Here is a 25,600-nt window from a genome sequence, read left to right on the forward strand (position 1 = left end):
GCCCTGCCCACCCACCCCATCCTTCTGTTTCTCTTGTGGCAGCCTCTGAGGGATTCCCTGCGGTACAGTTTGAGAAGCACTGACCCAGCAAATGCTTTCATCACTCTAAATAAGAGCCAGTGTCCACGTTGGCCATGTTCTAATTATGTGTTGGCACTCAGGGCTGCCATCACCCCAGTCATTCAACAAGCATGCATGAAGTAACCTAGGGCTGTGACCTTGAGTTAGTATGACTTCATTCAATAAAACTCATCATTTGGGAATTGTACAATACCCTTTGCAGGGGCTTAGTTTAAAGCCAAGATCCTGTTTTTGCAAAAAGCATCCTGTGTACCCCGGGGTCAGATCCCCCCATCACTTAGCTCCAGGCACGTACCTCTCTGCCACCACTTACTCTTTCTCATGCTGCTCCGCCCTTTCCGAAGAGACCCTTGTCCTAAAGTCCCAGGGCTGGCTGTGCTCTTCACGGGGTTGACTATGGCAGTGGGCACAAAGACGGATTTGAATGGATGGCTTTGCCGAGGATCACCTTCTGAAATGCTGCCTTGGGAGGACACAGAGGAGGTGGATAACGTCCATGTGGCATAAAGACCAGGGCTCCGGGAGTCTGGAAAACTAGAGGTCTTTCTGGTTTTGGACATTTTTTTTTTTTTAAGAGAAGAAATAGAGAAAGAAAATGTTCAGTCAAGAGTCCTATTTAAAAACCTATCAGCTCCCAACCACATACCAAATGTGGCTACTTCTCACCTTCTTCCCACCCATACACACCCGTTTTGTCAACTACAGGCTTAACTAAAGTTGGCCCCACCTCCCTACACCCAGATAACTGTGAGGGTGTGCTGAGGGAAGGAAGGGGGGCTCATATCAAGGCCTTGGTGGAGTTAGAAGGCTTGAATTTCATCCTTTTTCACTCTAGTTCTGATCATTCCTCACCCCACATCCCTTTAGCCCTTAAGCTCAGAACATAAGATCCTGTATGTGTTTATTTTGTTTTACGGTGGCAATTTCTTGTGGAGCCAGTGACTTTCACAAATTCCAAAGTCTTTGAAGGCAGAGATTTTGTATGACTTATATCTCTGTGTTCTGCATATACTGTGGATCAATAAACATTTGTTAAATGGCTGCCATGCTGCTTTCAGCACTGACAACATCATTTTGGCTAACACATATAGAGGGCTTACTGTATGCCAGATATTGGCCAAGTACTTGGCCCATATTTTCTCATGGGTTCTTTACAATAGTCTTCTAAGGTAGGTGCTCTTAGTGCCACTATTTTATCAATAAAAAACACAAAGACTTACAGTTGGTTGCCCAAGCAACTACTTGAACCCAGGTCTAGGCTGGCTCTCTGTTCTTACCAGTGAGCTACACCACTTCCTGGCTAGTTGGAACATTCATCATTTGGTGGCAGGAAAAGTCCTTTATTCTGCCTGAAATAAATGAACTAAAGCAGCTGGTAGGCCCTACACATGCCTCCATAAGACTTTAATTCTTCAGCCTTGGGCTATGATTTTCAAGAATTGCATTAAAGTTTTATGAAACAACAACCCCTTATCCACTGTTTCCAGCCTGCAGCTCCCTGAACTCCATGGGGAGTGACTGTCATTTTACATGCCTTTCTTGCCCTTTTACCAACCCATTCCCAACATCACATTTCCTATTGAGCAGTCCATTAATCACCTTGTCACCCTGTTGATTAACCTCTGCTAATTTCCTGGGAATAACCAACTCAACTAAGACCCCAGCACAGAGATGCCAAGTGGTTTCCTTCTTACCAATGCCTCCAAGTTTTCCTTTAGGTCATTTACCCTCATTTCTCCTCTCTCTCTTTGTCTCTACTTCTTTTGATCGACAAAGTAATATGTAGTTTAACAACAAGCCAGTATTGTATAACGATAAGTAAGGCATTGTTTGTGGTCAATGCTGCCCAAGAAGTATATTCAACCAAATGCTGTAGGAACTGATGCTCGCAGCAAGGGGACTTCTACCCATAGCTGTCTACCCAACCTGTTTGGTCCCCATTGTGGTGTAGTCAGTGAAAACGAGTAGGGTCATTCATTAGAGACAGGTCAGGCTATATTCTGGGGACAAGGCCTGGGCAGTGGGGAGAAATCCCCAGCATTGGCTTCCATGGCAGAGTGCAGCTGATCTGCCTATTTTGAACAGAGGCCTCAAGGTGTTGGATGCTGCAAAGTGGATTGGAAATAGGAAAGACAAGTTCCAAAATTTTCCCAGCAGTAGTAGTAGTAGTAGTAGCAGCAGCAGCAGCAGCAGCAGCAGCAAGGGCAGAATACAGCTAATTAGGCCCACACCAGCCTTATTCCATCAGTCCCTTTTATGAATGACTGTTTATAGACCAAGGTGTGACCTCATTTTTCTGAGCTCAACACTGAGCTGGATTCCAGGAACTCCTAAATCCCAAGTCCCCCATCCAACACTGAGTACCTCTATGTCTTTTGGCAGAAAGCTCAGCACTTATCTAGCACTTTCTTCCAATGTCAAAACACTTTGCTATCATTTTTAATCCCCGTGACACCCCCAGACCTGCAGACATTATGATCTTTGTTTTCCAGATGGAGGGACTGAAAGACATTCTGGGCTTAGGTGGAAGAGTGGATGTTGCCTCTGATTTGCTCCACTGTGCACATCCCTGCATCCTTTTCTCTAACTAGGATGTTAGCCCTTAAGAGGTGGCCCAATATTCAAAAAGGGCATCACAAACAGCAGCTCTGCTGTGTTCACCACTGGCAGCAGCCTCCCAGTAAGGAGGCTTGTCAAGTTGGACCTTGACAATTTTTGTATAGCTCTGTGTAGAGTTAAAGACAAATGAGTTGTGGCTCATTTGTCACTTTTCTCCACCCATAAGGCACCAGGTAGGCACATATGTCTGTGAAAGTTGCAAGAAAGAGGAAGACCCTGGCTAATTGGGCAGAAGGGAATTTATTAGGAGGACAGGAAGAAGAGTAGAAGACTTGGAAACAAGATCCAAGAAGGCTACAGGGAGCTCAGCAGCAGGAAGAGTCCAATCATGTGCTGTGGCTGGTGCCCTCACTATGAATGGTCTTCAACTTTACCCACATCTTTTCCTCCCTTGTTCAAGTTTCCAAGTCCCAAGAGGGAGTGTCATATTGGCTGAGCCTGACCCTTAGCTGTGGTGATGAGTTGAGGAGGAGAAGGATTGCATTTCTTCAGCCTCTGAAAAGAAAGGAAACCTCTGCCTCCCACCAAGACTACACACAATAGAGGAGACCCAAAGGGATGTTGCTGCTATTAAAGAGGGATTTAGATGCTGGACAGATGAAAACTTGACAAATGTTCTGTATAACCTGAGGATCTGGGAAGAGGCAACATGGTGGCGGAGATTTAGCTGTGGTCAATAACAGCTGGACAGGTTGGTGTCATCATCTAGCACAGAGGGCTGGACTACAGAGTAGCACAACAGCCTTTTCCTCTCCTGGTAGCTGAAAGGCTCACTTGCTGACTCTTAAATTGAAATCCTAGCATTCTGGTCAATTATAATCTCTAGTTTATCCCCAAATCCTGGCTGGCTCAGTTCATTAGGGGATGATGTTAATAAGAGCATAGGCTCAAATGCTCACATCTTTGGGCCCTGGCTATTTTATAAAAGGCTGCAGTATACACCAAGGGGGCTGGATGGCAGTGAAAAGCCATCACTACAAACAGAAGACAAAGGCTAGGGGGAAAAGGACCCAAACACAGAGAATCAAAGAGCAGAAAGGGGCCTTGCACATGTAGCTCAATCCACTCAGTTCTTATACAAAACTTGCTAATAGTAGCAGAAACTCAACTGACAAAGGACAGTATTATTCATCCCTGAGACATGGGAAGAAATAAACTTCCCACCAAGGAAAGGGTGGTTAAGAACAAGGGTTACCTGCACGCAGATAGACGGGCTGGGTATATATCATTCATGTCGGAGATTAGTGGGGATGGGAGCTTTCTTCTTTTTTTTCCATCAGAGGGATCATCAAGGAAAAAGTATAAACACATTGAAAGCATTGATCCTCTGCCACCTAAGAACCCTCAGGAGCATATCCTCTAATATGCACTTGTTCTTCTTCAGGATGTTGGTTCCCCATACACAAAACCATGCCTCAGTGTTAGCAGCACCTCAATATTTGCATATGTTCAGATTTTCTTGAACTGGGAGTGAGGGGAGAACTCAATGGCAACCTATTGTGCTGAAACTCCATCCATTGCCTGACATGTAGGCATCTCACAAGGGGTGAGTAGAGATGCTCATGACTTGCCCAAGAACACAATAGACTGACCTCGGCCAAGGAGAGAAATGAAAACTGGAGCTTTGAAATATACTGGGATGAAATTCTATACACACTCTACTTAGGATGACCACACAGCTTGATTTTCCCAGGAGAGTCTCAGTTGATACCTGCCCAAAAGTGTCCTAATTTGGATGATTAAGCATATGGTCACTCTTATTCTATTGAGTCTTTGATGGTGTAAGCAAGATTTGGGACTAAGGCCTGATGGATAAGCAAACGCCCTAGTCGTAGGGATGGGTCCTGGGGAATTCATGTTAAAGACATGGAGAAAACTTTTCATAAATTAGGGTAGGCATCCTCCTTGCTCCTCACTGTCAGTTCTAGGCCATTTCCCACCCTCCTCAATACTTCCCAGCTTTGACTCATATTATTAGGCTCGACTACCCACCACTCCACCTTCCTGCAGTCAGCATTTACTCTCCAAGTTTCTCCTCTCACTCCTTGAAGATTTCAGCTTCTGGCTTGTTGTCACTCTCTGGATACAACTCATCCCACCATGATGATCTCATCTCGTTTCAGGGTTTTAAATAGCATCTCAAGGCTGGAGTTCTCTCTTAAATGCTAAACTCATACATTCAGCTGCTTACCAACATCTTTACTTGGATTATTAAGAGGCATCTCAGGCTTAGTCTGCTGTGAACTAAGCTTTTACTTCCCTCCATACCCCAAAACACGCTCCTTTTATGGAGCAGTCGCTATCTCATTTAAAGGCAACTCCATCTTCCAGTCACTCAGGGAAAACAACTTGGTCTCACCTTGGATCCTCTATTCTTTCACACCTGACATTTTATCTGTTAGAAAACCCTATTGTCTAAGGTATATTCAGAATCTAACTACTTCTCCCTACCTCCACAGCTAACACCTTGGTTCAATTCACCATCACCTCTCCCCAGGATTATAATATCTTCTTAGCTAGTTTTTCTGCTTCCACCTTTTCCTTTGTATAGTTTATTCTCAACCCAGGAAATAGAGGGATTTTGGTTAAATGTAACTAAGATTATGTCACTCTTCTGCTCAAAACCCAGCAACAGGCTTAAAGCCAAACCCCTCATTATGACCTAGGAAATTCTTTATGACCTGGCTACCCCATTACCAGTCTGGCCTCCTTTCTAATCTCCCCCTTGCTTGCTGTAATCCAATCCTGTTGGCTTCATGTAACCTCCGTCCTCCCGGTTCAAGCAATTCTCCTGCCCCAGCCTCCCCAGTAGCTGGGATTACAGGCATCCACCATCACGTCCGGCTAATTTTTGTATTTTTAGTAGAGATGAGGTTTTGCCATGTTGGCCAGGCTGGTCTCAAACTCCTGACCTCAGGTGATCCACCCACCTCGGCCTCTCAAAGTGTTAGGATCACAGGCGTGAGCCAGTGTGCCCAGCCTACTACAGGACCTTTGTTTGTACTTGCTGTTTCTTTAGCCTGGACATTTCCCTCAGAGATCTACACGGCTTGGTTCCTGCCTTCCTTCTTACTTCTCAGCAAAGCCATCCCTGACCAACCCAAGTAAAATGTAACCACCCCCAACAATCCTATCATCCTTTCCTAATTTTTTTGTTAGCCAGTATAATTAACACATCCTATAGATTACTTAAATATCTTGGCTTTAAAAATATTCATCTCTCCCACTATAATGTAAGCTCCTGTAAGCAGGAATTTTGTATATTTTGTTTACTGGTATTTCTCCAGTGCCTGGAAAAGTTCCTGCTGTGTAGTTAGCACTCAATATTTGCCAAATAAAAGAATTAAAGCATCAATTGTAGACCTCAGTTTACCCTTAGTTATTTTACAACTTTGTAACCAATTTCAAGAACTTTCCTTTGAAAGGAATAGCTATGATCTTTCATCCCGACTTTCTGCCACATGAAGAAATCTTTTTATACAACCTTAGATCTATGAGGACTCAGGCCGACTTTGCCTGCACTCTTTCTAAAAAGAGAGTCCACCATCTCACCAGCTAGCCTGGTTGGAAAAATCTATGCACTAGAAAATGCTGCCTTTTATTGAACCAAGATGTTCTTGAACATCTTAGTTTACTGAACCGAGACCAGTTGCATACACTGGTCCACTCCACTGCCCCCTCTCAGAACAAATTTACTGCCCTATTTACACAGTATATTACGATCCCTCTGCCCCTTGTCTTCTACAGGTTAAATAATCCCAGTTTTTTAAATCAGTTTCTCCCACGATGTAGTTTGCTGTCTCCTCACCATTATTGCTGCCCTCCTCTGGACGCAGCGCCTCACCTAAATGAAGGTCCGCAAAAGTGGGCATATGACTAGGTCTGACCCCACAGAGTACAATGGGGCCCTTTCCCTGTGATTGTGACCCTCTGGTATGTCATAAAGACAGTACTTGATGTGTGGTGGTAGCCTCACTGCCTTGAGACAGGATTTGCTTGGGCTGATGTGGGGTGGAGGCAGGAGGAGTCATGGATAGTTTTGGGGTCTGGGTGCATTTGTGGCAGTGGTATGAGGTGGCAAGACAAAGAGGGGGTCAGCGACATGAATAGTATGCCACACAATGTAAAAGATCGGGAAAAGCTGTGAGGGAGGAGGCCCTGCAGCGTGACTAGCATTTCATCTTGGGTGTGGAGGAAGAGGTCGGGGTCTGAGTTCATGGAAACTCTGATTAGGGGTCACTCTAGCAGCCTGAGAAGTTTCCCAAGGTGCTCTGGGGAAGTCATCTGACCACATTTTCCCATCACGCCACTAGATGGAGCATTGGGATAGAGGATGTGAAGTGGGGTTCCTGGAATTTGTGCAGAAGAAAACCTGACATCCAGTTCTTGAGCAAGTTGCTTAACTCTGCACACCATTTTCATCTGGAACATAATATCTACCTTACAGGATTCTTGGGCACAGCCAGTGAGCTAAGAGATACAAAAGTGCTTGTAAGCTGTGAAGGGCTACAAAAAAGATAACTAGTTTTGCTATTTTGTTTAAAAGAGATAGGCGAGTTATAGAGCAAAAAGCACTTTCTTGGCCTGTTTGCTGAAAGAGCATTGGGTCCTCCACCAGTTCAACCTACCAGTGACCCCTGGCCTAGGGTGGCCTGATCTCCCAAAGTCTGGGATTGGAGGTGACGCACCTGAAAATGGGGATGACATAATTGTTTGGGAAGATGCCGACTCGCCCGGTGACCAAGGAGACGCCCCTGAGCCAGCCATCCTGGCACTTCCCCAGGACCCTGACACCTTCTCCCTTTTGCAGGTCCAGCTCATTGGGTCCATGGGCTGAGTAGGAGTGCAGGGCTACAAACCTGGGAAGACACAGAACTGGTGAGGAAGGAAGATGTGCCTGATGGGGTGCATGGAGCGGGGGAATGGTGGAGGGAGACTGCCCAGTGGTTAGCAATAAGAAACTTCTTGGCTGAGCGGGTGCAGTGGCTCTCACCTGTAATTCCAGCACTTTGGGAGGCCGTGGCAGGTGGATCACCTGAAGTCACGAGTTCGAGACCAGCCTGGCTAACATGGCGAAATACCATCTCTACTAAAAATACAAACAATTAGCTGGGCATGGTGGCACGCGCCTGTGGTCCCAGCTACTCGGGAGGCTGACGTAGGAGAATCGCTTGAACCCAGGAGGTGGCGGCGGCTGCAGTGAGCCGAGATCGAGCCACTGCACTCCAGCCTGGGCAACAGAGTGAGACTCTGTCTCAAAAAACAAAACAAACACCGCCCCCCCAAACAAAAACAAAAACAACAAAGAACCTTCTTAGCCCAGAAACCTGGACATGTAAGGCAGATAAACGTGGAACACCTTTGTTGAAATAGTGGTGGAGAAGGCCAGGTCCCTGCCTTCATCTCCCCATCATCCTCCATACAGTGCACAGCAGCAAATCACTAATGTAGGCCAATCTCGGCACTTTAACCATGGGGAAAGAGGCCTCGAACAAGGAAAGGAGTTTGCGACCAGAATTCATGTCAGAGACGAGCCTCAAACCTAGAAGGTGCTGCTCTACCTAGGATGCTTTTGCACTAGTGCTTGCTGGGTCCCCAAGGAAATGGTGGCAGCCAGCAAGGCTCAGGGGAATAAGAGGTTGGCGTAGAAGCCTCTCTGATCCAGAAAGCAGGGACATGTTTGACTCCCAGGAGTGGCCTGAGGAGCCAACTTAATGTAGGCAGGGAAGTAGACGTTGGGAAGTGGGAGGCAGGGGCTAAGTTTTGGTTTTGGCACCCAGGGGAATCCTGGCTGCATGGCGGGACTGTGAAACTGGCCTGTGTCATGGCAGAAAGTCCTCAACTTAGAGCAGAGACTTTGCTCCCTGAAGTCCATACAGGAATCAGGCAGGTAATATCCAGGTATGAGTCAGAGGGGTAAAGGCAATCAGGACGGCTGAGGCTGTGGAGGTGAGAATAGCTACCTGATCCAAGGCGTTCAGGAAACAATCCATTGGTTTGCCAGACTCAGGGGTCACCAGTATATGGCCCCCAGGCATCTCAGACATCAGGAAGCCCTTCCAGACTCCAAGGACTATGAGACACTGGAACATTTTATCAAAGGGAATGGGGGAATGTTCTCTACAAGGACTTTTTGTTTTTTCTTTCTAAAATGCTATATTTAGTTTTTGCTGATTACTAAAACAACATCTATTTATGACCCAACATTTTGAATCTAAAGCAAGACAATAGAAATTGCTCAATACCAATCTCCCAGTGATGTTGTGGTATATAATCTTCCAGTCTCTTTCTACTTTTGTAAAATAATGATCTAAGAGTGATGTGGTTTGCTAATTTGTGTTGTCTTCTTTTTTTTTTTTTGAGACAGGGTCTCACTCTGTGGCCCAGGCTGGAGTGCAGTGGGATGATCATAGCTCACCGAAACCTCAAACTCCTGGGCTGAAGTCATCCTCCTGCCTCAGCCTTCTAAGTAGCAAGGAAAACATGTGCACAACCATTCCTGGCTAATTTTTAAATGTCTTTGTAGAGATGGGGTCTCACTATGTTCCTCAGGCAGGTCTGGAACTCCTGGGTTCAAGCAATCCTCCTGCCTCAGCCTACTGAAGTGCTGGGATTACAGGTGTGAGCCACTGCACCTGGCCCTCATTTCTGTTTTTCACCATTATTTCACTTGGAAGTGGTAAAGGAAGGTGACCTATTGTCTCTCTGGATGGGATGGTTTGGGAATGGTGATGCTAGATCACCACTGTACATGGTAAAGATGACCCCTTTGTGCCAGACTGGGGTGAAGGGATGAGCCTTTTACTCACATGTTTGCTGAGAGGTGTTGCTGGGAGCCAGGCAGACTGACCATGGCTGTGCAATGTCCTGGAGAGACAGGTGCGGGGTGATAAGTGCTGACCTGCACAGACAGAAAAGACAGCCAAGCAGAACCAGTGAATGCCACAACCCAGGCCCACAGCAAACAGAGCAGCTACACAGAAAGATCTGACACAGCTGAAAACCAACAGCCATGCCCGGTGCCACCCATTGTGCGTCCTCTCTATGGTTTGTGGCTGTGGGCACAGGGAGGTGGGGAGGAGCTGGTTTATGGCCTGCTGGGGTGGCATACCAGGACTGCATTCCAGAAGACTGCTCAGATAGGGTGGAAGATGAAGAGCCGTCCAATTTACAGTCCACAGGGCACTAGCAGGCTCCTCCTCCTGTCCCTCTTCCTATCCCACCCATCTCCCTCTATGAAAACCTGCTCTTGGAAAATGAAACAGTGGATAATATTGATTCAGAACTGAGCGCTTGCAAGGCAGTTTGAAATGCTTTGTAAGTATCAGCTAAGTTAATCCTTATTAAAGGAACTGTTGTAATCCCCATATTTGGATGAAAAAGTGAGACAAAGACAGAAAGAAAGGTTACACAATTAGTATGAAACAAAGAAAATCTAAAATCAGGCAGTCCAAGTTCTGAGTCCATACTCATTATCGACTATTGCTGGAATTACACACACACCCACCCACCCACACACACACACGCCTATCCAACGAGTTATAGAAGTTGAATTTGAATCCCTTTCACTTTTCCAGGATAAAAGAGGAAACAATAATGGTAAAATGATAAAAGCTCCTGGAAGGCTGGGCTCAGTAGCTCATGCTTATAAACCTAGCACTTTGGGAGGCTGAGATGGGAGGATTGCTTGAACCCAGGAGTTCTAGACCAGCCTGGGAAACATAGTGAGACCCCATCTCTTTAAAAAAAATTAGCTGGTTGTGATGGCAGGTGCCTGTCATTCCAGCTACTCAGGAGGCTGAGATGGGAGGTTCGCTTGAGCCTGGGAGGTGAAAGCTACAGTGAGCCATGATTGTGCCACTGCACTTCAATCTGGGTGAAAGAGTGAGACGCTCTCTCAAAAAAAAAAAAAAAAAAAGTTCCTGGAAACTGCCTACTATCCTAGGGCTTTGGCAAACATATTGCCTTGCTTACTTTCTTCTGAGCACATATCACAGATTATGAGTGTTTCCTTGCTAGACTGTAAATTCCATGAGGGCAGGGACTATGTCAGTCTGGTTCATCATTGTATTTCTGCATGCTCAACATGTAATTGTAGCTTAAAGAACAAAGGGATGAGTAAAGGAATGAATGAAAAGGTCTTCCTACCTAGTACACCAAGGATAATGAAACCTTCTCCATGTCATCCAGAGTAAATACATTCAGTCTTTTCAGTCATCTATGATGGTTATACTGTGTGTGCCTTTTTAGGACTATGCTGTTGTGGGTATAACTATTGTTTGTGTATTTGTGTTTATGCAAGTGTGAGTGCATTATTAAATACATATGTCCCTTTGTTTTGAGCAAATGTGTATGTTTGCTCAAAGCCCGTGTCAATTCAGTATACATGTGTGATGGCATTGGGCCATTGCAAATCTGGTTTTGTTCACACATGTGAACATGTGTGAACACGGATTGAGGTGTGTATGCTGCATGTGCTGCGTGAGATTGCAGACACAATTGCCTAATGGATTGTAAATATCTGTAGGAGATTCTGTGTGTATGCACGTGAACTCTAGAGGTGTGTACAGGTATGCCCACCATGTAATTTTGTACGTGTCTGTATCAATGATTGTGTAAATGTACATGTGGTCATGTATGTATTTGTGACAGTCCAAAGATCAAGGTGTAGGATCAAAAAACCACTTTAGTCAAATAATAAGTGTTGGTGAGGAGGTATAAACATGGAAACCCTCATACATTGCTGGTTGGAATGTAAAATGGTACAGCCTCTTTGCAGAACAGTCTGGCAATTCCTGATATGATTAAACATAGGATTACTATATGACTCAATAAATCCATTTCTAGTATATGCCCAAAAGAAATGAAAACATGTGTCTACACAAAAACTTATAGAAATGTTTCAGCAGCATTATTCATAATAACCCAAAGAGGGAAACAACTCAAATGTCTACTCATTGATGAGTAGATAAAGAAAATACGGTATAACCATACAATGAAGTATTATTCAGCCATAAAGAAGAATGAAGTATTGATACATAAGAGAACATGAATGAACCTTGAAAACATTATACTAAGTGAAAGAAGCCAGACACAAAAGACCACATATTATTTGATTCCATGTATATGAAATGTCCAGAATAAGTCAATCTACAGAGGTAGAAAATAGATGATCATTTCCAAGGGTTGGGATGATGGTGAATATGAGGTGATAGCTAAAGGGCACAAGGTTTCTTTTTGAAGTGATAGAATATCCTAAAATTGTAATGGTAATGGCTATACATCTGTGAATATACTAAAAACCACTGAGTTGTATACCTTAAATGGGTGAATTGTATGGTAGGTGAATTATATCTCAATAATAAAGAATTAAGAAGAACGAAACCATTCCACAATCACCCTCCTGAGGTACTCTTAGCACTACTTTAAAATGTTCTGAGTTTGTAATCAGATATTGTTACACTGGTTCCTTCAAACAGACATGACAAGGAGCTGGCTTTGGGCTAGGCTGCTCCTTGCCTATGACTGGGGAAGGTAAACCCCTACAGGGTTTATGTTTGTGGAAACTGTTGAAGCACTGATTACACGGGATGGACTTCACTTAACACTCTTGGATTTCCAATATTATGTTTGAGTAAAGGAACTGCTATCCACAAACACCATTAATCCTTTAGGGAGGGGGAAGATGCCAGAATGCAAAGCCATCTTCCATTACACTAGGGTCTGTCTTTTTACTTCTCTGGGCCTTTATCTGGGGAGGGCATGTTTCCCCCATTTGGAATAGTAAGCCTGGCCAGGAGAGTAATCTGTGGGCTTGTGATGGAGTTATTTCTAATAGGGAATGGGAAAGGATGTTAGTTTCTCAGGTTTTAAAGTGTCCTGGAGGAGAAGAGAAAGGATGACATGAGAAGGAGGAGGAAGGAGACAATGAAGAAGAGGGGTGAGGGGGAGATAGTGGAAAACCCTGAGAATAGAATAGGGTAAAACTAGAACAGAGATACTGTGGGAGAACGGTAGCTCCAGAGGGACAGAGTGAGGAAGGAAGGAGAAAAGAGGGAGATAAAAACAGTTTGAACAGGCCATGTTGGAAAACAGATTGGCCATTTTTTATAAAGTTAATTATACACTTTCCATACCACTCAGCAATTGTACTCACAAATATTTACTTGAGCAATGAAAACATATGTCCATACAAGGACCTATACATGAATGTTCAGAACAACTTCATTCATTTTAATGAAACACTAGAAATACTCCAAATGCCCATCAACTGGTGAATCACCTGGCAAATTGTGGTATAACCACAGCGGTGTACTCCTTAGTGATGCATGCAACAGCAGGATGTATCTTAACATTGCCCTAAGTGAAAGATGCAGGACGCTGAAGAATATATACTATATAATGCCAATTATATAAAATTTTTAAAAAAGAAGCCATAACTATAGTGACAGAAAACAGATTAAGGGTTGACAGGAGCCAGGGTGGGGAGAGAGAATTGATAGCAAAGGGGCACAAGAGAGCTTTTTGAGATGATGCAAACGTCTGATATCTTGATGTTGGTAGTGATTACATACTGTATACGTTTACCAAAAATTATTGAACTGTATACTCAAAATGCTTAAATGTTATTGTATATAATTAAACATCAATAAAGCTGTTAAAAAACGTGAATACATTATCTAGTTAAGGCCACAGGAAACATCCGAGTGACCTTAGCTTGAGTCAGCTCGAGGTCTGGAATTAGTGAGGAAGAGGATGAGAATCACTTAGCTTCATAGAGGGCAGCTAGCAAGTAACCCTCATGGTAAGGGGCCATCTGAATGGGAGAGAAACCAAGAACAGGAACCTATGGATCAGAGGCTCAATCAATAAGGCAAAGGAAAAATGAACGAATGAATGACTGGAGAAACAGGCAAAGAGAACAAGATAGACACAGGCAGAGAAGAGAGAAACTGGGTGGGAGAGAAGACAGGCAGAACAAGACAGAAAGGAAGGCCCCACCCGGTAAGTGAAGACAACCAGACAGATGGCTAGCTTCTGAGGAGGCAAGTCTGCTCCTGTCACTGGGATCGAAGAAGGAGGCCCAACCTTTCTGAGTGAATGGGCCTGGCCCTGGTTCATTTCCCTGGGGTCAAGTGTGACCTCAGGTGCCCATGCCACAAGGGGTTTGTAAGGCTGAATGGGAGGTTCTCCACCAACTGATGCTTCCTGGCACAGGGTTCCGAGTCCTGAGCAAGATCAGGGTAAGTATGGGTGTGTGGGTGTGGTGGGGAAGGGCATTCTTGCTGAAATCTAAACACATTTTTTCCCTCCCTTTTGAAGGAAATGACTCATTTAAAATAAGTCTTTATCAACCACAGCAGAATCCACAGCTATATGGCTTCTGGGAATTTCCAGGTCTTCAGGTGCTAAGTGAGGGGAGGAAGAGGGTATGAAGCCTCCTGGCACAGAGTTGCTGGCAATGCTCTGCCCTGCTGGTCCTGCTGCCTTCACCATCAGCCACGCAGGTATAGAAAATGCAGTTACCTCTTAGGAGTCCAGGGAGGAGGTCTAACTTAGGACTCAGGCCAGTGGCTCTACCATCTACCAGGACCTATGATCTTGGACAAGTGGTTGAATTCTGTGGATCCTCCATTTCTTCAAAATCTATAAAATGGGGCAATGATGGTATTTCTCTTTTAGAGTTGTTATGAGGTTTAAGTAAAACAATGCATGTAAATTATTTAGCACAGGATTTGACACACTATAAGTGCTCAATAGATACTACTCATTTTGATCTGCAAAGAGATTAGTTACTGCGTAGGGTGGGGACAGAGTGGGTGGAGTACCTCTTATGGGACAGCCTGGCAAGGTCTTGGACTGAAAGCAGGACCCAAGAATGTGGTGGGTATGGGGAAGAGTGCCTGTAGCAACCTTGCTCCTCTCTTCTAGCAGAAAACCTCCCCACTTTTCCAAATGTAAGTTTGTTTTTCTCCATTCCGTGCTGTGGCTCTCAGCTATTTCCTCCAGGGCTTTGCCTTTTGGTAACTTGGCGGGTATGGGGTGACTGTCTTCCCAGTGGAGTGTGAACTACTCTAGAGCTGGTTATGGTGCTACACCTGGTATTCCCCAAAACTAACAAGGGCCTTGAACCTACAGTGTTCACTCAGGGTTGAGAAAAGGGCTACATTTTATTTTATTTTTTATTTTTTTGAGACAGAGTCTTGCTTTGTCACCCAGGCGACAGTGCCATGATGCAGTCATGGCTCACTGCAGCCTCAACCTCCCAGGCTCAATCGATCCTCCCTCCTCAGCCTCCTGAGTAGCTGGGACTACAGAGGTGCAACACCATGCCCAGATAGTTTTTTATATTTTTTGTAGAAATGGGGTTCTACCATGTTGCCCAGGCTGGTCTCCAACTCCTGGGCTCAAGCAATATGCCCTCGGCCTCCCAAAGTGCTGGGATTACAAGCATGAGCCACTGCTCCTGGCCTAGGGCTGCATTTCAGAGAGAGAAAATTAGGTATTGGTGGTTTCTGTACCCACCACTAGGGACAATCTGGAGCTGACCATCTGACTTTATAAAGTTAAAAGCTCGTTCCCCTCTATAGACTCAAAACAAGTTAAGAGCCACATTTGGTAATTGCTGTGTGTGGACCTTCTTGCATCCCAGGCACTGTGCTAGGCACTGGGGTTACTGCAATAAGCAAGACACACAGGGCTCCATTCTCATGTGGAGCTCACAGTGTATGCCAGGAAGCTCCTGTAACATACTATGTAACATATTCATACTCAGTGACACCTATGACTATGCTGTGTAAGCCTGTGCATATTGGGGTTGGGGAAGATCGGGATGCTCTGGGAGCTAGCAGGAGAGGCTTGCCTGGACCTCCAAGGGCTGCTTCACCTCACATGCTAATTTATACATGGGCCCCATGGTCATTACCCCCATTTTTTTTTTTTTTTGAGACAGAGTCTCACTCTGTCGCCCAAGCTGGAGTGCAGTGGCCGGATCTCAGCTCACTGCAAGCTCCGCCTCCCGGGTTTACGCCATTCTCCTGCCTCAGCCTCCCGAGGAGCTGGGACTACAGGCGCCCGCCACCTCGCCCGGCTAGTTTTTTGTACTTTTTAGTAGAGATGGGGTTTCACCGTGTTAGCCAGGATGGTCTCGATCTCCTGACCTTGTGATCCGCCCGTCTCGGCCTCCCAAAGTGCTGGGATTACAGGCTTGAGCCACTGCGCCCGGCCTACCCCCATTTTTATAGATGGGGAAACTGAGATAAAAAGATTTCACAACTTTCAGGAAGTGGCCAAATGGGTGGACAGCTTGATACCAGAAGCAAGGACCCTAGGCTCAGAGTCCTTTCTGTAGAGCCCAAGGTTAACATTTCCAGATCTCAGTGTGGCTGAAGGGGTCATATAGAGGAGACATATGTGTTTATGTTCGCGGACAGGAACCACCGTTCCTGTCAGGTGTCCCTAGTCATACAGAACAGGTCTGCAGGCAGGTGGGATATGAAGCTGTTTGTGCTTGTTTTTCTTTTCCTTTTCCTGACAGGGCAGAGCTGAGGGAGTCAGAGCTTCAGTTACCAGGCGGCTATCAGCCCTTCACCATCTACGGCTGTCTCAGGGCCAGCCCCACCTGCAACCCTCCCTGTTCTTGATGAGCAAGGAGCAGCCACCCAGAGCTATTTATTTGTTCTGAGAGTAAAAACACTGTCTGAGAGAGAGAACTCATTTATGAGCTGTCAGCAGGTCCCTTTAGGTTCATGTCAAAAATACTTTTTTTTCCCGAAGTACACGGCTAGGTCTGCAGGGGCTATATTGCATAATGCTGTGAAGACTACTGAATTTACACTTCCCAAGGAGTCAGCAAAATTTGGAAGATCCTCTGTGATCTGCTCCCATTTTGCTCTCCAGCCTCACCTTTCTCCATTCCCTTCTCCCCCACTTCAGTGGGGTCTTTTCTTAGTTCTTTGAGCAGGCCACACCCGTGACCTTGTGCCTCTCCTGGCCACCCCCCTACCCTGTTACTTCCCACTTCCCACTTCTGGTCTGACTGTAACTTCCCTTTGTTATTAAAATGTAAAATTATAAATATATTATGCATACAGATAAGTGTATATATTTTGTGTATCATTTAAAGAATAATAATATAACAGATACCTGCATACATACCACCCATAAAACCGATACCTGCATACATACCATCCGACTTAAGAAACACAAAAAAATAGAAGTTGAATATTGTGCTTAGAAGCCCTCTGCATATTCCCCCATAATCAAGTCTCTCTCCCAAGTTATCCCAGAGGTAACTACAATGCTGAAGTTTGTGTTAATCATTCCCAGGCTTTTCTATGTTGTTACCACCTTGGCATATATCCCTAAACAGTATGCTGTTTAGTTTTGTCTATCTGTGAACATTGTATGAATGGACTCACAATGTGTGTATTTTGTGACTCACATCTTTTGCTTAATGGGAAGTTTTTGCATATATTTATGGCTAATTTTCACTGCTGATTCTTGTATTTCATTCTGTGACTATACCGCCATTTATGTGTCATTTGGGCAATTTTCAGTTTGGGGCTGTTATGAGTGATGTTACTATGAACATTTTTGTACATGTCCCCTGTGCACATGTGCAAGAATTTCTCCAGGATATACATCTAGGAGTGGAATTGATGGGCTGTAGGGTATGAGCCTGTTCAGTTTTATTGGGCAATAACATACTGTTTCCCAATGTGGCTGTAACAATTTACACTTCCACCAGCAGTGAATGACAATTACTGTTACCCCATAGTCTCACCAGCATGTGGTAAGGCCTGGCTTTCTAATACCTGCTGATTGGGTGAGTGGAAAATGCTATCTCATTGTGGTTTTAAATTAATTTCTCTGAGTACCAGGAGCTTTCATTTTTTTTTTTTTTTTAATATTTATGGACCATTCTTGTTATACGAAATGCCTGTTCATGTCCTTTGTCTCCCACTCCTCCATGGGGTTATTTATTATTTTTGTATTAAATTGTGGAGTTCTAATATATTGGATATGAATTCTTTGTAGCTTATATTTTTACTCTGTGGTGTCTTTTGATGAACTGAAGTTCTGATTTTCATATAGTCAAACTCACAATATATTCCCTATGGTTCACGTTTTTAAACAGTCTTCAATAAGTTTTTTTTCCTCCCAAGGTCATACGGATAAACTTCTATACTGTCTTCTAAAAGTTTTATAGTTTTGCCTTCCACATTTAAGTCTTTAATCCACCTGGAATTGATTTTTGACAAGGGAGGAATCCAATTTCATCTTTTTCCACATGGATACCCAATTAGCCCAGCACCATAGTTCATCCTTCCTTTCTGATCTGCAAAGTCTGCTCTGTCATAAATCAAGCCTCCATGCTGTGTCTGCTTCTAGGTTCTCCAGCATGTTCCATTGGTTTAATAGAATCTCTATGCTAAATCCATGCCATCTTAATTAGCTTTGAAATAAAAATGGAAATCTGATTGGGTAACTCCAATTCTTTATCCCAACCAAATTCCATCTTCTTCGTTAGAAGTGTCTTGGCTCTTGGATTTTTGTTCTTCCTTTTGAATCTTAGAATCACCTTTTGAGTTTCATAAAAACAAACAGCAAACAGACCCACTGGGATTTGAATTCATGGTTAAATTTAGGGGAGAATCAACCTCTTTAAATATTAAGTCATCCCATCCAAGAACATTGCATAATTCTCCATTTATGTTAGAGCCTCGTTAATGTCTTTCAATAATGTTTTATACATTTTCTCAATAAAGGCCTTGCATGTCTTGTTATATTTATTCCTAGAGATTTAAACAATTTTGTTGCTCCTGTAAATGGTACCTTTTTAAAAATCATTTTTCTATTTAGTGTACAGAGATGCAATTGACTTTCTTATATTGATTTGTATTCAGCAACCATGATAAGCTCATGTTTATTCCCATTACATTTTTTCTAGGTTCTTTTGAGTTCTCTATATAGACAATAGTATCATCTGCAAATAACGACAGTTATGTTTCTTCCTTTCAAAGACTTAACCTTTTACTTCTTTTTCCTGCCTTACTGTGCTGGCCAGGCCCTCTGGGACAGTGCTGAGCAGAAACATGAAAATGGGCATTGTGTTCTTTTTTTTAATCTTAACGGAAATCCCTTCAGCATTTCACCATTAAGTATGATGTTTGCCGTAGATTTAAGTAGATTCCGTTAATCACATTAAGTAAGTTTCTTTTTATTCCTAGTTTGGTAGGACTTGTTAATATATAATGAGCGGACATAACATTTTATCAAACATTTTCTGTACCTATTGAAAATGTCACATTTTTTTCTCCTTTAATCTGTTACTGTGATAAATTACATCAGTTAATTTTCTAATGCTAAACCAACCATTCAATCTTGGAGAAAAACCCAACTTGATCATGATATATTCCATTTCCCTGCATTTCTGGGTTTGGTTTGCTAATACATACTTGAGGATTTTTGCATCTGTGTTCCTGAGTGAAGCAGAAGTATTTCTTATGTTGTCTTTTCCTGGTTTTGATAGTAAGGCTGTCCTAATCTTATGAAATGAGTTGGAGAATGTTTTCTTCCATTCTTTGGAAGAATTTGTATAATAGTTAAATTATTCCCTCCTTGCAAGTGTGAAAGAACTCACCAGTAAATCTGTCTGGGTCTGGAGTTTTCTGTATAGGAAGATTTTAAATTACTGATACTATTTCTGAAATGGTTGCAATGTTATTCTAAAGGATTTCCAAGAGTTGTTTACCAGATGTAAAATGTTTTTCCACAAGCCCTGTTTGTTGTAGAGAAGTTCCTGTGGGAACACTTGCTGGGTGGCCTCCCTGTTGGGGAGAAAAGGTGGTACTTGGAGTATCTACATAGAGCCTTGGAAAACCCCAGCCTACGCAGACCCCCATACATCATCAGTTCGTCCTTAGGCAACCCGAGAGTCCCAGTGCCTTACTTAAGAGGAACCCCATGGGGGCAGTCACAGTTAGGAGGACTTTTGTAGCTTCTTGAGGCACTATGCAGCCATGGCTAACAGAATGGACTTTTGGGGCTGTCTGAAGAGGGTTTGAGTTTTGGCATTGTAACTTACTGGCTGTGGGAGACTTAATCCCTCTGAGCCTCATTTCCTCATCTATGAAAGGATGCAAGAATAGTGGCTACCTTATGAGGTTCTTGTGAGGGTTTAATCAGAACATGCAAGCAAAATGCTTTGCATAATGTCTGACTCATATGAGGTACCCAATAAATGGTTACCATTGTCACTATTATGACATAGGAGACATACAAAGCAGATGTCTGGGGAGAAGAAGCAGACAATAGGACTTCCTCAGTTGAACTGGATTTAAGAAGGAAAAATTCACTCTCTAGGATACAAAGGCCAGCCACCATAGTCCAGATTGCCTTTGAGGAAGACTCAGTGTGGGGTGGCTTAGCCCAAGTATGGGGGACATGCATTTAGGAGTCTTTCTTCCTTTTCCCTGATGCTAGGTTGGCCATTCTCATGGATCCTGAGGCTTCCATCCCTGGCACTTCCCCATAGCTATGCTCTGCATTGGCTTCTTGGGAAAAAGCAGAAAATGCAACCCACACTTCAAACCACAAAGACACATATGCTTTCTCCTTTGGTTGGGCACAGAATGTCTTCTGCCCTGCTACTCCCCTGCCCTTTTCTTTTTTTTCAGATAGAGTATCACTCTGTCACCCAGGCTGGAGTGCAGTAGTGTGATCTCGGCTCACTGCAACCTCTGCCTGCCACATCCCAGCAATTCTCGCGCCTCAGCCTCCAGAATAGCTGGGATTACAGGCGTGTGTAACTAGGCCCAGCTAGTTTTTGTACTTTTAATAGAGATGGGGATTTGCCATGTTGGCCAGGCTGGTCTCAAACTCCTGACTTCCAGTGATCCACCCATCTCGGCCTCCCAAAGTGCTGGGATTATAGGCGTGAGCCACCACGCCTGGCCATTTGAAATTTTTTTTATTTTTTTATTTTAAGTAGAGACAATGTCTCACTATGTTGCCCAGGCTGGTCTCAAACTCCTGAGGTCAAGCGATCCTCCTGCCTCAGCCTCCCAAGTAGCTAATACTACAGGTGTGAGCCACTGCATCTGGTCTCCCCTGCTATTTTCTACCTCATGCTTTCCTGAGACCAAGGGTCCTGCTGCTTTCAAAGCAGGGTTTGGGCATCAAAGCAGAGTGTGATGGGGTGGGTACTGTTAGGGCTTTTTGAAATGCCAGGGTACACAGAAGTCTTAATTATAACCTTTGCCCTCCTCATGCTAACAGTCCGCTTGAGGAAGTAACTGTTTGGCAGTAATTATGGTTAAATCCTCTCACCGGGCCTCATTAAAGGCCATAAAAACTTAAGTATGCAAAGTGCCTCTGAAGTCTGCTGCAGATCTCCTCATGGCATTTACTCACAGAAGATGCTTGCTAAGCATCTGCCAGGTACCAAGCACCGTGCTAGGCCTGGGGGATCCGTGATGAGGCCACTGCACTCACAGACAGTGGAGACTGTGCCTCCAACCTACTATCTGTCCTACCCCAGGCTCCTGCCCTCACATTCCCCAGACAAGAGTATCCCAAAGATGCGTAGTCTCCGGACATCTAGAAATTTTCATGCTCCACTCACCTCTCATTTGGACTAAAGGACCTATGTCCTTATAAAGTAGCTTTTTATGGTGGAGATATTGGTGATGGAGGTTATTTTCCGAACTAAGGAATATGGACCCACAGGGAGAGGTGGATGAGGGAAAGCAGCAGACTAAAGCAGGAGACACTGGAGCATAACTGTTAGGAACTTGGGTTCTGAATTCAGATGTCCCTGGGCGCAGGTCCCCAGTTTGCTATGCTTTCACTGACTGTGTCACCCTGGGCAAGTTACTTAACCTGCCTGATCCTAAATTCCTTCATCTGGTTTAGGGCAGCTTTAATAGTTTTTTTCCTAAGGACTTGTCAATGTTTTAAAATCTAAGGTTCCACTTCAGGGGAGATAGATGGCTGGTGAAGCAAACTGAAGTCAGAATGAAAAAAAGTAAAAAAAAAAAAAAAGGTAATTAAAAAAAAATCCCTTCTAAGGAATTGAGTGAGCCCAGAAATAATTTGGCCATGTCAAGTTCATCTCAGCATCTTCAGAAAGTTTACTTTCTGTCTTGTGTTTGTTGTCTCTTAATTTCAAATGTTCTCCAAGGATATTATAGCAACAACAATGAACAGTTTTATTTCAAAAAAGAGAAAAAGTAATCGCTTACCACCACCACCCATGATCACAGCAGTTGTCTCTGTTCTTTTTTTTTTTTTTTTCTGAGACAGAGTCTCACTTCATCGCCCAGGCTGGAGTGCGGTGGCATAATCTTGGCTCACTGCACCCTCCGCTTCTCAGGTTCAAGCAATTCTCTTGCTTCAGCCTCCTGAGTAGCTGAGATTACAGGTGTGCACTACCACGCCTGGCGAACTTTTGTATTTTTAGTAGAGATGGGGTTTCACCATGTTGGCCAGGCTGGTCTCCAACTCCTGACCTCAAGTGATTCACCTGCCTTGGCCTCTCAAAGTTCTGGGATTACAGGCAAGGGCCACTGCACCCGACCTCTGTTCTTTTTTGAGTAATTAAGTGCCCTCAATAAATGAAGGATTTACATTCTTGGAAACCTAGGCTCCATTGCTGTCACAGTTCCTTGAAACACTCCCTGACACCTTCTTGTTGGCGAGTCTGCCTTCATCTTCTGAATTATTATCACTGGATACCCTTGGGAAGACATCCCATACTGAGGCTGAGAACTTGGTTGGTCATAGGACAATTTTTCTTTCTCATAGGATTATTAGAATGTGGCCGCAAAGTCCACCAGGGTCCCAGAATCCTTTCTGAGACACGCTCAGTGATCTCAGCAAGTGAAAAGGGCATGTGTTTCCAAAGCCATCTCCTTCCGGATGGCAGGCTTGCTGGCTCTGTGGTTCTGCAGATATCAGAAGTTGTCCTTCATGGTCTCAAATGAGCTTTAAACAGTTTTAACTGGCTGTCCCCAGAGACTCACCATCCCTGCCCTGAGGGCCCAGCCTGTGGTGCCTGGAGAGGTTCTACTCCCCTGCAAGCGAGCCCTCTGCTGTCCTCTCCCATCACTGGGTGAGCTACACAAGCTCAGGACCCAGGCTGTTTGGACAATTAATGCAGCTCACTCTTCAGAGCACTGCATTTGATGGGAAATAAAGGGAGAATAAAACTCTTCAGATAATCTTTGTTTTCAGGTGTCCTGATATTTTTATCTCATTGTGCTAAAAAGGAATGAAAATATGCATTTGCATTAAGAAGGGGAGAATCCCTAATTTTGGCCCATCCTTATAACAAGCGTAAGTTTTATTTGTATCTCCACCTTTTAGAACAATATCTAAGCACTCAATAAGTGTTTGTTGAGTCTGCTTTTAGGAAGATCAGTGTCTGTACCATCTGGGATGGATGTGAGAAAACCATCCTTCCAATTGTCTCTTCTGTTGGTAATAAGACTTTCGTAACAACACACAATGGGGATATATTTGTGGGGGAGGGGTGTTACTTTTGTTCTTTACGTTTTCTTGATATTCCCTAACTCAGCCTCTTTTTCCACAAAGTGTGGGTGTCATTTTTCCCACAAAAAGGCTTAGGGCATGGCTAGGCACAGTGGCTCACGCCTGTAATTTCAGCACTTTGGGAGGCTGAGGCAGGCAGATCACCTAAGGTCGGGAGTTTGAGACCAGCCTGACCCACATGGAGAAACCCTGTCTCTACCAATAACACAAAATTAGCCAGGTGTGGTGGCGCAGACCTGTAATTCCAGCTTCTCGGGAGGCTGAGGCAGGAGAATGGCTTGAACCTGGGAGACAGAGGTGGCAGTGAGCTGAGATCGGGCCATTGCACTCCAGCCTGGGCAACAAGAGTGAAACTCCATCTCAAAAAAAAAAAAAAGGAAAAAGGAAAAAAAAAGGCTAAGGGCTAGTGCTCACAGATTTTCACTAAGGAACTTCCTGTAATTTCTGGAGAGACATGATTTGGGAATATCTGGTCTCCTCTAATTGACAAATGCTCCTAGGTAAGACAATGTGAAAGACAAAAAAGGTTGAAAAGAAAGCACAATCCTTGCCCTTAAGGAGTGTGTAATCTCACTAAGATGGGAAAAAAGAAAACAGAGTCACAAAATCAAGAGCTAATGATTACAGAATACTTGTCAGAGGCCACACATTCCTAAATACTCTATTATCTTATGTAATCCTCACAACAAACCAAAGGGCTAAATACCATTATCATCACTTTTCCCATTTGACCTTGAGAATGTCAAGGCAAAAACACATGTTTAGTAACTTGCCCAAGGCCACAGAGCCAGCAAGGAAGCTGAGCTGGGATTCGAACCTACATGATGTGACTGTGACTTCAGAGCCCCTCCTCTCAGCCCTAACTACAGCACACAAGTCAGTGTGTGCATTTTGGAGAGAGAATCAGGTGGTGCTGGCTCTAAGGGCTGGAAGGTTCTAGAGGGCAGGAGTCGGTGAGGGCTGGGATTCTCAGAGAAGGGCTTCTTTAGCTCCTGTGTCTCATTGGCTGGGCTAAGCCAGGAAGGGTTTGCCCCATTTCTGGGAACTCTGAAAAGATGCCTGAGAAGAGATTTCCCAGTCATTTCTCTGTTACCAGAGAGAAATGTGATTTACAGGCACACGTGTATAACTTTCCCAAGGCATGGCAGTAGGATGTCAGGCTGGGCTTTGGCCCTGAGCTGAGGCTTGGCAAAGCCTGAAGGAGAGCCAAGATAGCATCTGGATTGTCTCTGTCACCACACCTAGTGTCACCTCACCCCTCGGTCATGGGCCAGATGAAATTGCTGCCTCTTATGTAATAGACAATTTTTTTTTTCAAGAGTTGTGGTCAGGGAACTCAGGTTCATATTACCTATATGAATCTTGGAAAAATCTGAAGCCCCTTCCCCTGGCTTTAGGATCCTAGTATATAAGAGCTGAAGATCTTGAAGCCATAAGAGCTTCAAGACCACCCAATTTAATCCTCTGAGGGGAAGTGGCAGGTTGAAGGTCATCACCCATGGGGCTTGGCCACAGAGTCAGACCTAAGTTCATCACTGGGAGAGGGTACCATGTCTTGGTAGCTGGTTCCAGAGGTTGGTTTGTTTGACTTGCTTTCCAGACTACGTTTCACTAATTTCCAGCAAATATTTATTAGGCTTTCCATATGCCTCATTCTGTCCTTATGGAGCTTATATTCTAGGGAGATGGCAGGTAAAACAAGATACACATATACAAAACAAAAACCAAGAAAACAGACTAATAAAATATACACCTTAAAGGAAGCAGAGATAGATGATGGGAGACCTGCTTTGGATGAGGTGTTTTCCATTCCATGCCCTCCTACCTGGCTGGGTGACCTTGGCCATGAAGTTCATCCAAACCCGACATGCTGCTTGTCTCTTGCCCCTGGAGCACGCATCATTGTGGGGTGCTTAGCTTTGGGGTGGGTCTTATTTACCTGGGGCACATGGAAGGGATTGGGCTGGGGATGTACCAGCCAAAGGTGTATTTTTCCATATATGGGAGGCTACCGTCTTGGACAGTGGCTGCCTGGCCTCAAGCTTAGGGGTGCAGTTGATTTTGTCCTTCTGACAGAATCCAGATATCAAAGCACTAAAGCATGGACACACCCTCCATGGGAAAGGGTATTGGTTAATCTCAAAATCCCCAGGGCTGGCAGGACAAGAGCAAGCAAGGCAAAATGATGACACAGCAGAACTTGGCATTGCTGCCCCTTATACCCTTTATGGGCCTGTAGAGACCCCACGGCCCGCATTCACTTCTCACTCACCCACCCTGTTGATCCCTCCCTCCTTCATTCACTTACATACTTATTTCTTTATTAAATTCCTCATTATTATAA

The 25,600-nt window shown here is 44.3% G+C and overlaps 1 protein-coding gene across 5 annotated transcripts in view; it reads right to left on the minus strand.

Annotated features, from left to right (window-relative positions):
* The window catches only part of SH3RF2 (SH3 domain containing ring finger 2), a 145,806-nt gene that overhangs the window by 25,127 nt on the left and 95,079 nt on the right, over window positions 1-25,600 (minus strand). For 3 of the 5 annotated variants that reach the window (XM_033180776.1, XM_033180774.1, XM_033180775.1), the window contains 3 exons: window positions 9,510-9,601; window positions 7,389-7,559; window positions 377-627 (listed from right to left, as the gene is read on the minus strand). In XM_033180776.1, coding sequence (XP_033036667.1) covers window positions 377-627; window positions 7,389-7,559; window positions 9,510-9,601 — 514 coding nt within the window. The remainder of the gene's footprint in view (window positions 1-376; window positions 628-7,388; window positions 7,560-9,509; window positions 9,602-25,600) is intronic. The other 2 variants (XM_033180778.1, XM_033180777.1) reach the window with 1 other exon arrangement.

Source organism: Trachypithecus francoisi, unplaced genomic scaffold, assembly GCF_009764315.1.
Source record: "Trachypithecus francoisi isolate TF-2019V2 unplaced genomic scaffold, Tfra_2.0 Lachesis_group2, whole genome shotgun sequence".
NCBI lineage: Eukaryota > Metazoa > Chordata > Mammalia > Primates > Cercopithecidae > Trachypithecus > Trachypithecus francoisi.